General features: G+C 39.4%; 1 protein-coding gene across 7 annotated transcripts in view; it reads right to left on the bottom strand.

Moving 5' to 3' along the window:
• The window catches only part of Csnk1g1 (casein kinase 1 gamma 1), a 151082-nt gene that overhangs the window by 69159 nt on the left and 64232 nt on the right, over positions 1-17691 (bottom strand). For 6 of the 7 annotated variants that reach the window (XM_052712753.1, XM_052712760.1, XM_052712738.1 and 3 more), the window contains one exon: positions 10702-10771. The exons of the other annotated variant lie outside the window; for it this stretch is intronic. In XM_052712753.1, coding sequence (XP_052568713.1) covers positions 10702-10771 — 70 coding nt within the window. The remainder of the gene's footprint in view (positions 1-10701; positions 10772-17691) is intronic. 7 annotated transcript variants of the gene reach the window in all.

Genomic DNA, 17691 nt, shown 5'->3' with positions numbered 1-17691 from the left:
AGAACAGAAAGCCTATATAAAGACAGACAGAACAGAAAGTCTATATAAAGACAGATACATAGGAAGTAGCGCTCTTGCGGAGGGAAGGACAGGAGCGGCAGTGAAGGGTAAGGTTTTTAGTGCTTAGCTATTACTCTGACCTCTTGAGCTTTCATCTCTGCATTGGCTCTGTGTTTCTTATTTAACAAGACGGTTACATCTACACACATATACTGCTCATCTGTCTCCTCTTTATCCAAGGTTTCTTAAGTGCTCATTATATGACAGGTACTATACTATAGATCTCCTTCCTACAGAGTGAGAGAGAAAAAAATGAAGGAAAGACACACCAGGCTCTGCCAGTATGGAACTCTCTGAGAAGAATAATACAGTAAGATCCTGCCTTAAGGAAAAAGAAAAAAGAAATTAGTAAAATAAAGGACACGTGTGATGTGGAAAGGGACAACAAATTTAATATTATGCATGTGTGGGCAGGAAAGTTTACAAAACTAAAACACTACTACAAGTTATTTTGCAAATGTGGTTGCTGCTATATAAACTTTGTACTACTGCACAAAGTACACAGTGAATATAGCTGTATATTGATGTATAGCATACATACACATTAAACATATCCACTGATCATGAGCACATACACAAACCCAGTCAGAAGGGACTCTAAAGAAACTGAAGATTTCCAAGACTAATTTTGATTATCTGTACTTTTCACCTTTTATGCTAACTTTAGATCCTAACCTCACACATGACTCTTACTGTTTCACAATAGGTTTCTTTATAAAGAACTGTCACCCTTGAAATCCTAATGTTCTAAAAGAGATACCTATAAACTAATGTGATCTGTGACAACTTTGGTTGGTTTAGTTATCTGATGATGATGCTATCCCAACAGCTAAATGCCGTGAAATACAGTACTGTGAGAGTCCCAGAGTTTTTGCAAAAAGCCTTGGAATCAGTGGCCCTGTGGCTGACTTGCTACCAAAGCCCTACAGTGACAGAACCTTACTATAGGGAACGTGGATGAAGCAGCCCATAGATGGGAAACTTATTGTCCAGCATTATTATCCTTGCTTTCAGTTTTTCAGTATTTTAATTGTTTTAAATGACAACATTGAACTTACTGACATCTTTGTCATAGTTAGGGCTATTATTACTATGATGAAACACCATAACCAAAAGCAACTTGGGGAGTATGGTAGTTTGAATAAAAATGGCCCTAACAGGCCCATAGGAAATGACACATTTAGGAGGTGAGGACTTGTTGGAGGAAGTGTGTCACTGGGGGTAGGGGTGCCCTTTGAGGTCTTGGATGCTCAAGCCTGGCCATGTCTCAGTCTCTTCCTGTTGCTTGCATCTCAGCATGTAGAACTCTCAGCCTGTACACTGCCATGTTTCCCACAATGATAATAATGGACTGAACCTCTGAAACTCTAAGTCCTATTAAATGTTTTCCTTTATAAGACTTGCTGTGGTCATGGTTTCTCTTCACAGCAATAGAAACCCTAAGCCAAGGAGGAAAAGGTTTATTTGGCCTACTTATCCTGAATCACATTGAAGAAAGCCAAGACAGGAGCTCAAACTGGGCAGGAACCTGGAGGTATGGCTGAGGCAGAGGCTATAGGAGGAGGGCTGCTTACTGGCTTGCTCCTCATGGTTTGCTAAGCCTGCTTTCTTACAGAACCCAGTACAGCAGAAAAGTATTTTAAGGTGTGTTACTTTTGTTCATGTTGCATTTGTTTAACTCTGTGAAGCTGTGTTACTGTGCCTATCTAAAACACCTGATGGTCTAATAAAAAACTGCCAATGGCAAGGCCGGAGAAAGGATAGGCGGGGCTGGCAGGCAGAGAGTATATATAGAAGAAGAAAACTTGGAGGAGAGATCTAAGATCTAGAAGCCAGAGGAGGAGGAGGGCTACAGGGGCCAGCCACCCAGCTACACAGCAAGATTTACCTCTGTAAATCAAGATTTACAGAGGTAAGAACTGTCACCCTTGCCCACAAGAAAAAGGTAGTCAAAAGGTAGTCGGGATAATTTAAGTTAAGGAAAGCTGGCTAGAAACTAAGCCAAACTAAAATCGGCATTCATAAGTAAGATAAGCTCTGAGTGTGTTTTATTTGGGAGCTGGATGGTGGGCCCCCCCCAAAAGAGCCAAAAAACCACCAACATCCCAGGACCACCTGCCCAGAGGTGACACCATCGACAGTTAGGTTCTCCCACATCAATCACTAATTACGAAAATGCCCTAAGTTTGCCGACAGCTCTATCTTATAAAGCATTTTCTTGGTTGGAGTTCTCTGCTTTCAGATGACTCTAGCATGTATCAAGCTGACATGAAATGAGCCAGGACCCCCTTTTATCCCATTTGTATTTTACTCTCAAATCTGTACAAGATAATTCAGTTTAAAGACTGCCAACTTTTTAAAGTATAACCTTTTTTTCCATTGATAAACACATCTTAATTTTTAAATCAGAAAATATTTAATGAAAATACATACATAAAAAGACTAAGGTGACAGGTACAGTTATGTTCACCTGAAAACTCAGCTATTCAGGAGGCTAGGGCAGGAGACTCCCTTGAGCCTAGGAGTTAGTGAAGAGATTAAAATTTTCTTTAAGATACTTTTCTGAAATGTAAATGTTATTCCCCCCCAGGATTTTATATACAGTTTCACACATACACACACACACACCCCTTCATCCCCCTTTTTAGGTAGCAGAGTAGTAGGTTTAGATAGCTATATTAACTGAGCTGAAATTGTTGAGAGTGGACAAGATGCTATTTGTACACTGGTTTGATATTAAAGAGTACAAAAAAATTCTTTGGTTATTTACAGGCCACTTATGTTTCAAGATCTGAAAAGTGATAGCTACTATAATTCAACTCTTTTAATAAGAACTACACAAAATTCCTACTGGATCAGGCTTACATTCTAGAACTTTTTCAATGGAGTTTTTCGCAGCTTTGAACTCATAACAGATTAAAAAGATGTATCTTGTTTACTTACTCCTTATAGAAATAATTAGGATACTCCACCCAAATACCCTGAATTTGAAATTTATATCTCTTTTTTGCTCCTGAAGACAAATAATCATGAACTACTCGCACAAGCAATAGCAGGATGAGTGTGAAAAGGACAAATGTACGTACAGACAGAAGCTACAGTTCCCTGAAGTAAAGTATGGCTCCAAGTGTTTGCATGCTGAGAGCTCATCAATTTAACCAAATGCCTAATCAAGTGCAGGGAATTTACCACAAGTCACTCTAGTACTTTTACTAAATATGTCAAAGTTACTGTTTAAAAGCATTATTATGGGGAACAGCAAGAGGTCACATAGGATAAATCATTTGCCACACAAGCCAAAGGACCCATTTCTCTTAAGAAGGTGAATTTTTATTACTTTTAAATTATTTGTATACATGTGTGTTTGGGTGTGTACATCTGAACCCCAATGTTCTTGGAGGTCGGAAGAAGGCATCCCATTTCTTTCTAATGGGTCTTCCATCTTCTAAGATGTCTTGCTAACACAGTCCTGGAAATCATTATCTCCCTGGACCAACTTTTTGAGTGCTAGGATGACAGCCAGGTACCAACATGCCTGGCTCTCAATTAGATGCTTTTGCTATGGTTTCTGTCAGACAGTCTCATGTAGCTCAGGTTGGCTCCAAACTTTCTATGTACCCTGATCTTTATTTCCCAAGTGATGAGAATACAGGCATGTGCCATAACTTATGCCTTTAATCAGACTATTGAAAGAAAGTTTGTATATATGTATTTTTCCCTCCGATTACACAAAAGGTACCATGTTAATATTGTTTGGCAAAATCTTATCTCCATATATTTCTTTCAATAATTTTTCTAGAATCATTAAAAATAACATTTCATCTTTGATTTTCTTACTCTTTAAATATCTGATAATCAACCTATCACACGGGGTGTTAAATGAAACAACATAGGAGCCTATCATGGTAGTCCATGCCTACAATCCCAGTATTTGAGAGGCTAAGTTACATTTAGAGAACTCTTTGGCATATAGCAAAACCAAAAGTAGTCATTAAAAATTAAAGAAAGCAGCAGGTGGTAGTGGCACACACCTTTAATCCCAATGCTTGGGAGTCAGAGGCATGCAGATCGCTGAGTTCAAGGCCAGCCTGGTTTACAGAGCAAGTTCCAGGACAGCCAGAGCTACACAGGGAAACCCTGTCTCAAAAAAAAAAAAAACAAAAATGAAACAAACAAACAAAAAATAAAAATGTTAACATACATACATAAATAAATACAGGGGCTTAAGAGATGACTCCGTGGGTAAAGTGGATGCTGGGAAGGATAAGGATCTGAGTCTCGATCTCTAGCACGACATAAACACTAGGTGGACATGGTGATCTAGCTGCAATCCCAGCCCCCAGGAGGTAGAGACAGAGGTTTCCTGGAGCAAGGTAACTAGCCAGATTCTCTAGATGTCACCCTCTGGCACCCACACATATACATTTGCACCTGCACATACATGTGTGCACAAATACATGAGAACATGCATAAACACACACATTTAAAAAATCAAACAAAGAAAATTTAAAATCTCCCTTAAAATATCCAAATATTTTATACATCACAGGCCTATGATAAATAATAGCAAAGCACTGGTGAGCACAACATATCTATTTATAAGGCTGCAACAACACCTCGGTTCTGAACACAGAAGCGTATGTGCTTTGGCTGCTCACACCTACTAAAGAGTCACAAGTGCAGCCAAAACTTGGAACAAATGCTTATGATTATAAGATGGGAACATATTTATGGTGAGACACTGAAATCTTGTGTATCTTCTTTTAATTCATCTACTTTCAAAACATGTTTTCCCCTTTTTTGGTCATCCTAAAGGAATATTTTTATTAGTAACTTGGTAAAAACATAAAAAGACAAACTTGTTGAATAAGCCTAACTTTTTCCTGCCACTGAAATACTGACTACCCATCATGTGATTCAACTATGTCAGACCTTAAAACACACTTGAAAGCTAGAAAGATGGTTCAGCTGCTTAAGAGTATTGCTCTTCCACAGGACCTGAGCTCAATTCCCAGCATCCATACTGAGTGTCTCACCAATGCCTATAACTCCAGCTCTAGGTGATCCAATACCTTTGGCCTTCTTGGATATCTGTACTCATTCATACATAGCCCTCCCTACACCTATACACAATTAAAAATGAATCTTTAAATCCTTTTTCCTTTTTATTTATTATGTATATCGGTGTTTTGCCTCATGTATACATGCAGAGCCTAAAGAGACCAGATGAGGGCATCAGAATCTCCTAGGTCTGAAATTACAGAAGGTTGTAAACTACCATATAAGTAGGACCCTGGGACCTCTGGAAGAGCAGCTAGTGCTCTTAACTACTGGGTCATCCCTAGCTAAAAAAAAAAAAAAAAAAAAAAAATCCTTAAGCAGAGTGTGGTGGTGGTACACTCCTTTAATCCTAGCACTAGGAAGCCTGAGGCAGGTGGATCTTTATCCCTTCCAGGCCAGCCAGGCTACATAGTGAAAACTTGTCTTTAAAAACCAAACAAAACCGTGTGTGTGTGTGTGTGTGTGTGTGTGTGTGTGTGTGTGTGTGTGTGTGTGTGTGTATTTGAGATATAAAGGTAAACAGGCAAATCTCACTCTCATGGAGAACACAAATTATCACAATTTAAAGACAGTCAGTAATAATACAAAACAAAAACAATGTTTTAGTATTTAGTGATGATGAAATAAAATAAAAAGGTATTTGAGAGGGTTAGATGGTTAAAAGTAATTGCAACTATAAAATGCTATCTGTATAAAAAAAGATCTATAGGTTTCATGGGGTGGATATATTTCTGTATGCTGTGAATATATGTTGCTCTGATTGGTTGATAAATAAAGCCATTTGGCCTATGGCAAGGCAGCTTAGAGGCAGGTGGGAAACCCAGACAGACAGGAAGAGAAAGAAGAGGCAAAGCAGACGCTGCGAGCCAACACCAGGAGAAGCAAGATGTAAAGGTATTGGTAAGCCACAAGCCATGCAGCAAAGTACAGATTTATAGAAATGAGTTAATTTAAGATATAAGAGCTAGTCAGCAAGAGGCCTGCCATAGACCATACAGTTTGTAAGTAATATAAGCCTCTGTGTGTTTAATTGGGCTCCAGCGGCTGCAGGAATGGGTGGGACTCAGGAAAACTCCAGCTACATTTCAGCTGAGTGTAACTATAAAAGCATTCAAAACCAACTATGAGAAACAGCTGTCAAAGAGCTAAGGGAGGAGTTGGGATTGCAGCTTGTTTTGCATCTGTAAGGACTGGGGTTCAGTCCTTAGCCACCCCTGCCCCCAAATAAACCAAGCAAACCAATCCACGGATCATCGTCAAAACACTACAATATTTGTGTCTATATCTATGTATTATGTGTGTGAATGTTCTCTATATATGTGCCCATGCTTGCTAGTGTACCATCACTAAGTTATCTGTATACTGTATTACATAAATATTATAAATTATAAAAAGACTTTAATAAAGAGGAGAAATCTGGCTTGAAAGTAGACTCGGAGGTGCACGGTAAACAGTAGCACAAAGCAGCTGAGATGAAAACCAAGTGAAAATTATAAAAAGGCAGATTTTTGAATCAAGATGGGTAACTCCAAATATCTTTTAGTTTCCAACATTGAATTTTACACCTCAAGTAATAGTAAACACTATGGTGGAAATCAAGCAGATGGACAATTACTTATTAAGAAAATTCAAAAGAAGGGGCTGGAGAGATGGCTCAGCAGTTTCAAGCAATTGTTGCTCTTCTGGAGGACTTGGGTTTGATTCCCAGGACCCACATGGTAACTCACAACTATTTGATAAACTCCAGTTTGGGCAGATCTAAGACCTTCTGCTGGCCTCTGAGGGCAACAGGCACACATGATGCACAGACATCTATGTAGGCAAACACTCATATACATAAAATAAAAATAAATCTAAAAAGGTTTTAAAGAAAATTCAAAAGTGATTCTTGCTCCAAGGTCCAAGTTCTTAACTTGTGGGTCACAACTCCTTTGGGGTGGGGGGTCACATATCAGATATTTTACATTACAATCCATAACAGTAGCAAAATTACAGTTATGAAGTAGAAACAAAATTTTATGGTTGGGGGTCACCACAACATGAGGAACTGTGTTAAAGGGTCGCAGCATTAAGAAGGTTGAGAACCCCTGCTCTAGGGCAAATTGCAAACATTCCTAAAGTTCTCCTCATCTTGGAAAAACCTGGCCACTTGCTAGTTGCAGACAAGAATTTTTGTTGTTGTTTTGAGACAGGGTTTTTCCATGTTGTTTTGGTGCCTGTCCTGGATCTCGCTCTATAGACCAGGGTGGCCTCGAACTCAGAGACCCGCCTGGCTCTGCATCCCGAGTGCTGGGATTAAAGTTGTGCACCACCACTCCCTGGCTTACAGACAAGAATATTAAGACAACATGCACTCCAGTTATTTTAAGAGCACTGGGTAAAATTGGGCAGAGTTGTACACCTGTAACTCCAACACACAGGAAGCAGACAGAAGGATTTCAAAGTTCAAGAACAGCCTGAGATACACAGAAAAACTGAAGGCCAGCCTAGGATACACAGCAAGGTACTATCAAAATCAACAAACAACAACAGAAAGAAAGGAGCTTGAGAGATGGCTTAGCAGTAAAGAGTACTGGCTGCTTTTTCAGAGGACCCTTGTTAGATTCCCAGCACTCACTGGGCAGCTGACAAATTGTCAGTAACTCACTACCAGGAAATCTGACAACCTCTTCTGGCACCAGGCATATACAAGGTATGAATACATACATGCAGGCAAAACACCCCCACACATAAATGTGTGAAAAGAAAGAAGTCAATGTGCAAGCTCAAAAGTAAAAAGGAAGACAGGAAACACTACTGAATTTCACAGAAAATGTAGAAGACGCTGCAGAGATAACTCTCAGTGGATGAAGTGCTTGTCTATAACTCTAGTGATAGGGAACTCACTGGCCAGCTAGCTAGCCTAGCCAAAATAGTGAGGTTCACTGAGAGACACTGCTTCAAAAAATAAGGTGAAGGGCAATAAAGGAAGATACACAACATCAACTCTAGCTTACACATACCAAAAACCAAACAAATAAAAAATAATAAAATGCAGAAGATGTTGTAACTTTTAGATGATTGCACAGAAGAGACACTGGGATAAAAACCAACAGTCAGTCAGTCTTCCAGACAGTGAGAGCTGGCCTGAAGAGCCCTCCTATTCTCACTGGCAGCAAACAGACATACCAATATCAGGGCTTCTAGTTTTTCTTTGCTGCTTTTTTTGTAATTTTGTAATGCAATTTTTATAAACCCCTTTCTCTAATGTTCTTTGTGTAATGCTTCTTTACAGAGAATGTCCAAACCTCTAGACTACAGTGTTTTGTGTTTAGAAAGAGCATGACTCCAACAGCACAGATTTTATTCTCATACAAAGAATTTTCCCCAAATTGAACAGAGGGCCTTGCACCTATCAGGTAAATGTTCTACCACTGACCTAGATGCTAGTTCTGTTTTGCATTCACAGATGTTGTGGTCTCAAACTGGTGGGCTCAAGTGATCCTTCTACCTCAGTCTCCAACATTGCTAGAATTACAGATGTGTACCACTATGCATGGCCATTTAGTTTCTCAAAAGAGAAGATTGGCCCTCTGTGGTGGCTCTATCTGGAAGGAATTATAGAAGAATTGGAAATTGGCCTGGTCACTTCCCCATGCCCACTCAAACATCTGCTGGGTTGGATCAAAAATGTTTATACCTTAGATTTGTGAGATGTATATAAATGTTTTTTTCATAACTACACTAAGACAGTTATCACCCTGAAATTTTTGAGACTTACAATATTATGAGTCAGGTGTTATGATTCCCATCTGTAATCTTAGTACCTGGGAGGCGAAGGCAGAAGGACTACTCTGAGTTCAAGTCCAGACTGGGCTACACAGTAAGTTTCAAGCCAGCTGTGGTAACAAAGTAAAGCCCTGTCTCAACCAAACCAAATCAAACTAGATCAAATCAACATTATCAAACTAGGAAGCACACCAAAAGCAAAAACTGAGAAGCAGGTGTGGTGGTGCACACCTACAATCCCAGCACTTAGGAGGTGAAAACTGGAGCAGCAGGAATCTTGGCTAGCTTGGGCTATGAAACCCTGTCTGAAAATGAACAATCCAACCAACATGGCCTTAGTGTTCTTAGAGAATCTGTAAGGAATTCAAAGAATAATCCATTTTTAAAAATGTATGTATCTGCCGGGCGGTGGTGGCGCACGCCTTTAATCCCAGCACTCGGGAGGCAGAGCCAGGCGGATCTCTGTGAGTTCGAGGCCAGCCTGGTCTCCAAAGCGAGTTCCAGGAAAGGCGCAAAGCTACACAGAGAAACCCTGTCTCGAAAAACCAAAAAAAAAAAAAAAAAAAAACAAAAACAAAAATGTATGTATCAAATGCTATGATTTTTTGTTTTGTTTTGTTTTTCGAGACAGGGTTTCTCTGTGTAGCTTTGCGCCTTTCCTGCAACTCACTCTGTAGCCCAGGCTGGCCTCGAACTCACAGAGATTCGCCTGCCTCTGCCTCCTGAGTGCTGGGATTAAAGGTGTGTGCTAACACCGCCTGGCTAATTCTATGAATTTTTAAATCATACAATTACTGTGGTTACATATGTGGTAATGTTATTACAAAATAATACAGAAATGTCAGGGAAGAACCAAGGACAGGAAGAAATAATGGCAAGTTAGAAGGACTAAAGATAAGCATGTTTGGCAAATAAGTCATCAGGTGGAAGAACTAACAATGAATAACCAGAAATGATCTGGAAACCCTGAATTACAATTTGAGTGTCCTTCTGAACTTACAGTGTTTCTCAATGTATACGATCTAGCTATATATGGAAATAAGTATGTATAATTATTTATTTATAAACAAACAACAACAAAATCTTACCAGTTTTATTCTCGGGCTAGGGAAACAAGCCTCAAGTTATACACATATCCTGAGAACTTCGTTTCCAGTTACAATAAAAAAATTACTTTATTATTATTATTTTTACATTTGTGGGTGTTTTGCTTGCACATATATCTGTGCACCATATGTGTGCCTGGTGCCTGAGGAAGCCAGAATAGGATGTGGGATCCCCTGGAACTTCAGTTACAGATGGGTGTGAGCCACCATGTGGGTATTGGAAATCAAAACTGGGTAGGTCTCCTGGAAGAGCAGCCAGTGCTCTTAACCACTGATCCATCTCTCCAGCCCATAAGTGGCTCTTGTAAATGAACAAAACAATGAGTAAACCTGTGTTGTATTCTAGGATTTATTTCAATCAAAGCTCTAAAGCATAGCATGCAAATGACCAATCCTTTCTCCCTTTTTTCCTCTGGTATATAAAGTTAGGAAAGGGACAAATCTCAAATCCTCACAGCATGTGTGTTTAAGCAGGTGAAAACATCTAAAGGTTGACCTGTGGGCAGGGTTACAATACTAACAATCTCCCACTCAACTGTACCTCCAGGAACCAGAGATCAAGCAGGTTTTGGTGGGCCACACTGATCACCTACCCAATAAACAGGAAGATAAATGGTGTAGGAAAGGAGGCAAACCAAATAAACTTATTTTAGGGTATCCAACTAAGCTGTATATTAAATAATGGGAGGAAAATAAAGGGACTTACCTGTACTGCCAAGCTGTTTATAAAATCTGTACTCTAAATGAAGTTGCGGAGCGCGTGATTTTATTGGTTCCTGAAACCCAAGAAGTAAAACTGTGGTCAAATTTCAACAAATGAGCTTTTCCCCCAATCTTCGATTTTCAGAACGAACAGGGCTAAGACCCTTTCATGTTTCAGAAATGATCTGCATATAACAGTGTTCTTACCACAGTTGTCTTTGGAAGTACAGTCAGAAGAAGATGAGCTGAATTATATGTAACCCCTTTCACGGGCAGTCAAAAACAGACTCTCCATGAGCCATCACTCAAGGGTAGCTCTCTTGGTGTAAAATACTCTCACAAAATGTGTACATTCACCCATCTACCTTCTTTCCTTCTTTTCCTCCCTGCCAATAAATCACTATGTAGCCCAGGATGACTTCAAAGTCTCAATCCTGCCTCTCTGACTCCTGAGTGCTAGGATTTTAAGTGTGCACTACTGTGCCTGGTTTAGACATCAAATCTTAAAAAACAAACAAACAAAAAAACCCACAGTGGATATTTCTTGCTTGTATTATGATGAATTCTGGGTAGTAAACAGTTTATTTTTAGAAAAATTAGTACATGCTAAAAAATACTTTAAAATATGCAAAAAATAGCCGGGCGGTGGTGGCGCACGCCTTTAATCCTAGCACTCGGAAGGCAGAGCCAGGCGGATCTCTGTGAGTTCGAGGCCAGCCTGGTCTCCAAAGCAAGTTCCAGGAAAGGCGCAAAGCTACACAGAGAAACCCTGTCTCGAAAAACCAAAAAAAAAAAAAAAAAAAAAAAAAATGCAAAAAATAAGAAGTACAAATAATCTGAGGAGCTACTGTTTTAGATAGCCATTATTAAAGCTTTGATAATTTTTTTTTGAGACCATGTACTTGAATTCTTTACATACCTGTCCTCAAACTTGTAAATCTCCTGTCTTACTATCTCGAGTGCTGGGGTCAGAGGTATGGAGCAGCATGCCTGGCTCCAAATACTTACCTGTATCTATTATATAGTAGAAACTCCTGCGGATCGTTTTATATGAAGGAGCTCTGATTATATTTGCTGTTTACTATGTGTGTGTAAGGTATACAACACTTCTACTGGCTGAAATTCAATCTGTGTATGCATGTACTTAGTGTTTACAGCTTTCGACGTTATGGACAATGCTGTTACAAACATTATTACATGTATTTCAGTTTATACTTATGAGAATTAAAGACTATAAGTGCAACATAAACAAGTAATTTTGATTAATGTGGTATCCAGTATTTTTTTGTTTAAGACAGGGACCCTCTACATAGTCCTGCCTGTCCTTGAACTCACAGAGATCCACCTATGTCTGCCTCAGTACTGAGATTAAAGAAAGGTATGGGCCACCACACTTGGCTATGTGTTCAACTGTAGCTAGAGTTTTTCTTTCCGGATCCCACCAAGCCCCGGCAGTCCCGTAGCCTACTTATAAAATACAGACGCTTATATTATTTAAACTGCTTGGCCATTAGCTCAGGCCTACCATTGTCTAGCTCTTACTCTTATACTCAGCCCATTTCTGTTAATCTATATATCTATATGTATACATATACATACACACACACAAAATAAAAAACAATGGAATTTCATTATGCCACTTTCATACACATATATAATGGAAATTTCACACACAAATCCTACTCCCCTCTCTAGCATCCCATAGGTCCTCTTCTTTTTCCCAAATAGTTCACCTTTTACTTTATGTGTTGTCGTTTTCCTTCTTAAAAATCTAGATTTCATGTAAAAAAAAAAAAAAACCCACAAAACAAAAAACCCCCATATGGTTGGCATCAGTCTTTCTAACAAAAATGGGACTCTTTCATGCCATCATTTCTAGCATTTGGAAGGCTGAGGCAGGAAGATCATCTACAAGTTTGAGCCTAGCTTGAGCTATATAATGAGTTACAGGACATCTTATGCTATAGAATGAGACCCTGACTAAAAACAACAACAAAACCTAAACCAAATAGAAACAGTAACAATAATAATGAAGAGTTTCTAAATCTTTATAGATACAGCAGGCAAACAACCACATATTGTGCTACATCACACCTAAGAACTGACTGGTTAACTCTTCTGAACAGATGTGTAGCATTGGCAAATAGCTAACAAGGCAACAGAAGGCCATCATAAAAGATGTCAATTTGGTATATATAAATGATAGATTTAAAAACCACTACAAGATGGTTCTGACCTCTTTTTAAAAAACTCATTAACAGCTAAGTGTGGTATCACCTGCTTTAAGAGGCAAGCAGATCTCTGAGTTAGAGGCCAGTTTGGTCTGCATAGCAAACTCCAGGCCTGCTAGAGTTACATGGTGAGATCCCGTCTCAACAAAACAAAACCACCACCAAACAAACAACAACCACCACCCCCCCCCCCAAAAAAAAAAACCCCAACTAAACAAAGAAAACTCATCATCAAGCCAGGCATGTCTTTAATCTCTACAATCTTAGTATTTAAGATGATGAGGTAGGAGGTTCTTTGAGGATAAGCTGGAGTATATGGAGGGCAGCCTGGGCTACAGAATAAGGGCCTTACTAACAAAACTAAAACAACCACCACAACCAAAACTTCTTGAACTTGTACACTCAACTAGGATGCCTACTATCAAAGCAGAAAGGTAGTTTTAGTACTATGGAGAAACTAGGACCCTTCTGTGTTGCTAGCCTTAATTTAAAAGTTTGAAGAAAGCTTAAATTACATGAGAGCCCACCTCAGAAAACAAAATAAATAACTAGAATGATGCAATTGAAAATGTTGTAGTCAATCAATTCTACTTCTGGGTATAGATGATATTGAAAATGTTGTAGTCAATCAATTCTACTTCTGGGTATAGATGATAAGCATGTGGCACCACAATTGGTTTTATGTGGTGGGGGGAATAAAAGTCAGGACTTCATCCATGCTAGGCAAGCATTCTACCGAGTTACATCCAGCTCTTCAAACACTTAATCATATTTTTGCAATAGCAACATTTAAAAACTTCTATTTCAAGATACACAATAATTATTGCTATCTAAAAAAAAAAGCCTATGGCTTTTTTTCCCCCCCAGACAGGGTTTCTCCGTGTAGTTTTGGAGCCTGTTTGGAACCTGTCCTGGAACTTGCTCTGTAGACCAGGCTGGCCTCGAACTCACAGAGATCTGCCTGCTTCTGCCTCCCGAGTGCTGGGATTAAAGGTGTTTGTTAACCACCGCCCGGCTTCCGTCTATGTTTTTCTTAGGACATGGAATCTATAAATCACAGAACTCAGAAGTTTCTTTCAAATTACCTAATTCACTCATTCTTTGCTTTTAGGAAATTTTAAGCTAAATAAAGTCAAACATTGAGTATTTTATATTCTCCAGGAACTCCATTAAAGAACTCACAGCATCCAACAATCACTACAGTTGAACTTTGTGTTTCCCAAGATTATCATAGTTAATTAAGAGAAACACACATAATACCTGATGGTCCCTTGACTGCTCTCTTCAAAATGAAGGACTCTTCACTTGGTTACAGGTCATCTACTTTATCACCAATAAAATAGCCAGTTACAAAATGTGTCAATAGCAAAACCACCAGCAATCATTTCATGAGAAACAGAGGAGACAAAATGAGATGGAATTAGAACAGGAAAACGTCTGCCTGGCTCCAGAGAGATAATCTCTAAAGAATGGCAAAGCACAAGGGAAATAAATTTAAAAACCATAGGATCTTTATTTGAATTTCATGCTAGAAACCTTAGAGAAAAATATGACCTTCAATATCTTAGTTAATGAAGAAAACAACAATTAATTTTCATAGAATTTGTGTTGACAGTGAACTTTACCTCACACATATTCATGAATGACAGTGTTTTGTTAATCACAGGAATGCACATCCTTCAGCTAGTCTCCTGAGCACATGGCTGAAGACTATTCAAGCATATGGTTTCAGGACCTGTTCTGGAAGCATTAAGAATAGAAAGCCTTCCAAACATACAAAGAGCAGTGTAGAGAAAAGTAGTAAGATGAGTAACTTGCTAAGTAGCTGAGAATGACCTTGAATTCCAGATCTTCCTCTACCTCCTGAGTACTAGGACTGCAGCTATGAAACAGACAGACACCATATTGGTTTTTGTTGTTTTTCCGCAGGCGTGATCTCTCATTCTATAACCCAGGCTAGCCTAGAACTTTCAGTGATCCTTCTGCTTCACCTCCCAAGTGCTGAAATTACAGATAGGAGCCATCATGCCTGGTTACTTTGTATATGTGTTTAAGATTTACTTTATTTTTGTTTATGTATATGTGTTTGTATCTCTGTATGTGCATGTATGCAGTGTTGTCTATGAAGGCCAGAAGAGGGAGCAGGATCCCTCCAGGCTGGAGTTCCAGGGAGTTTCAAGTTACCTGACATAGGTGCTAGGAACTGAATTCCAGTTCTCTGCAAGAACAAGTGCTCTTTACAGTTCAGCCACCTCTGGAGTCCCTACTTTGCACATTTTAAACAGTCTTCAATTATTTACTATTATTATTATTTATTATAATGTATGTATAAGAAAGGGGTACATGTGCCTCTGTGCGTGTGTATGTGTGTGTGTGTGTGTGTGTGTGTGTGTGTGTGTGTGTGTGTGTGTGTAGGTTGGAGAACACTTTGGGAAGTTGGTTCTTTCCTTCCACATTTATGCACGTTCTGGGTATTGAACTCAGGTTGTCAGGATTGCATGGCAAGCATATATACCTTCTGAACTACCGCAATTGGATCTACTGGGTGAATTTTTAAATGTTCTTAAAAACTAAAGGAGTACTGGGCAGTGGTGGCACACGCCTTTAATCCCAGGACTTGGGAGGCAGAGGCAGGCGAATCTCTGTGAATTTGAGGCCAGCCTGGTCTACAAATCGAGTTCCTGGACAGCTAGGACTGTTATACAGAGAAACCCTGTCTCGAAACAAAATAAAAAAACAAACAAAAAACAAAAAAACAAACAAACAAAAAATTGGAGGATTCCCTCCTTAAAAAAAAAAAAAAAAACAAAGAAACAAACCTAAACCTAAAGGAGCAAGAGATACAATGAAGATCCAAACAAAGCAGAATTGATGTGCTGGCACACACCTTTAATCCCAGTACTTGGGAGGCAGAGACAGGTGGATCTCTAAGATCAAGGCCAGCCTGGTCTACAGAGCCAGTTCCAGGACAATTGCAACTACACAGAGAAACCCTGTCTCAAACAACAACAGCAACAACAACAACAAAGAAATAGCAGTACCAAGTTTCCTGCAATTCTGTAGCAGATGTTGCCTCCCTATGAACAGAGAGCTGGCCATCTGCCAGAATCACGGCTATTCTGGAACATACAAGCCTGCCTGAAATCCTAGATCAATGGCAGATGGCTGTCTTACACAATGAAAGGAGATCAATTACGATTGCTCTATGTCCCTTGAATAAGCTCAACATTAAAGGATGAAACTCACAGATGGAATCGCTGTACTCTAAGTAGGAATTCTCATTTCAGTCTTGCCTTCCTGCCTTCCTCCATCTTTCTTCCTTTGAACCCAGGACCCCACCCAGGTTATACAGGCACTCTACCACTAAGCTAGAACCCCAGCCCCCAATTCTACTTTTTATATTGTCTATACAAAGCAGAATAAAGCTTAATAAAAGGAAATGAAGGAAAAGTGAAATGTCTGTCAATGATATTACTAATATATTATAGAAACATTTATATAGGTCAAAGTGGTATGAACTTGATAGAAGAAATCTAGACAGAAAGCCCCAAAAGAAGCCTTGAAAAATAAAGGGACAATGTCAAATATATAGTGGTAATACAGAAATTTAAAGGTACAAGTTTTCACATTGTTTTGGGGTATTTTTTTTTTTTTTGCAAATGTTGTTTTGTTTTTAGTTTATTGAAACAGGGTCTCACTGTAACTTACTATATAGCCCGGGCTGACCTCAAACTTAAAATACTCCTACTTCAGCCTCCACAGTGCTGGGATTACCAGGGGCCACTAACACACTGGGCTTTAAGTGTTTTGAGGAGTGCTTCTTTTGTTAGGTAGCCTCAGATAATTAAAGACTATTCTGTGTGAAACAGAAGAAGTCAAATGGCAAATGCACTAGAGTATACTTTCCCAGAACTAAACTTATCTCCAGAAAAACAAGTAGATAAACCCTTACTTGTCCATCTTAAAAGACATTTGACCTGCATCAGTACATGTGCTCTTTCTTTTCCTGCTCTGATTTCTCCACCAAGTCAAAGACAAACACAAACCAGTGTAGTCGCACAGTAATCCCAGCACTGAGGGTGCTGAAGCACAAGAGTGGCCATAAATTTACAGTCAGCCTGGCTACCCACTGAGAACTGGGGCAGCCAGGGCTACAAAGTGACCCTATCTCAACAAAAAACAAGCAGGAAAAAAGGGGAGGGGGGGCATGTGTGTGCTGATAACATAGGTTGTGGTTGAGTGCTTGTCTAGCACACATGAAGTCCTAGGTTCAAGCTCTATTACAACAAACAAGCCTGAGTATGGTGGCACAAACCTGTAGTCCCAGCACTTGAAGCAGGAGGATCAGATACCTCAGGTATACACTGAGTTTAAGGCCAGCCTGAGTTACATGAAACACCTCAAAAACGGGAACAGAGCCGGGGAGTTTCAAAGAAATTGCCTGTTCTTAGTCCCAATACTTGTCTTCTCCTTTGTAGAGAAATTAACCTGGCAACTGCTACTCTTTCGCAAAAGAATCCTAACAACCCACAAACTGACAAGCTAAATAAGATAAAAAGACTAAGCAGGGCCGTAGAGAATGTTTTTATGGGAGTTTTGTTTGGTTTGTAGAGATAGGGTCTCACTGTGTAACCCTGTTGGCCTGGAACTCACTATGAAGACCAGGCTGGCCTCGAACTCACAGTGATCTACCTGTTTCTGCCTTAAACTCAAACTCAATATAAACTCAAGGATGACACTGAACTCCTGATCCTCCTGCCTCC

The sequence above is a fragment of the Peromyscus californicus genome, unplaced genomic scaffold (assembly GCF_007827085.1).
Source record: "Peromyscus californicus insignis strain IS unplaced genomic scaffold, ASM782708v3 Scaffold_11__1_contigs__length_118956290, whole genome shotgun sequence".
Taxonomy (NCBI): domain Eukaryota; kingdom Metazoa; phylum Chordata; class Mammalia; order Rodentia; family Cricetidae; genus Peromyscus; species Peromyscus californicus.
Note: the sequence above shows the minus strand (reverse complement) of the source record. Positions and strands in the feature narration are given on the sequence as shown.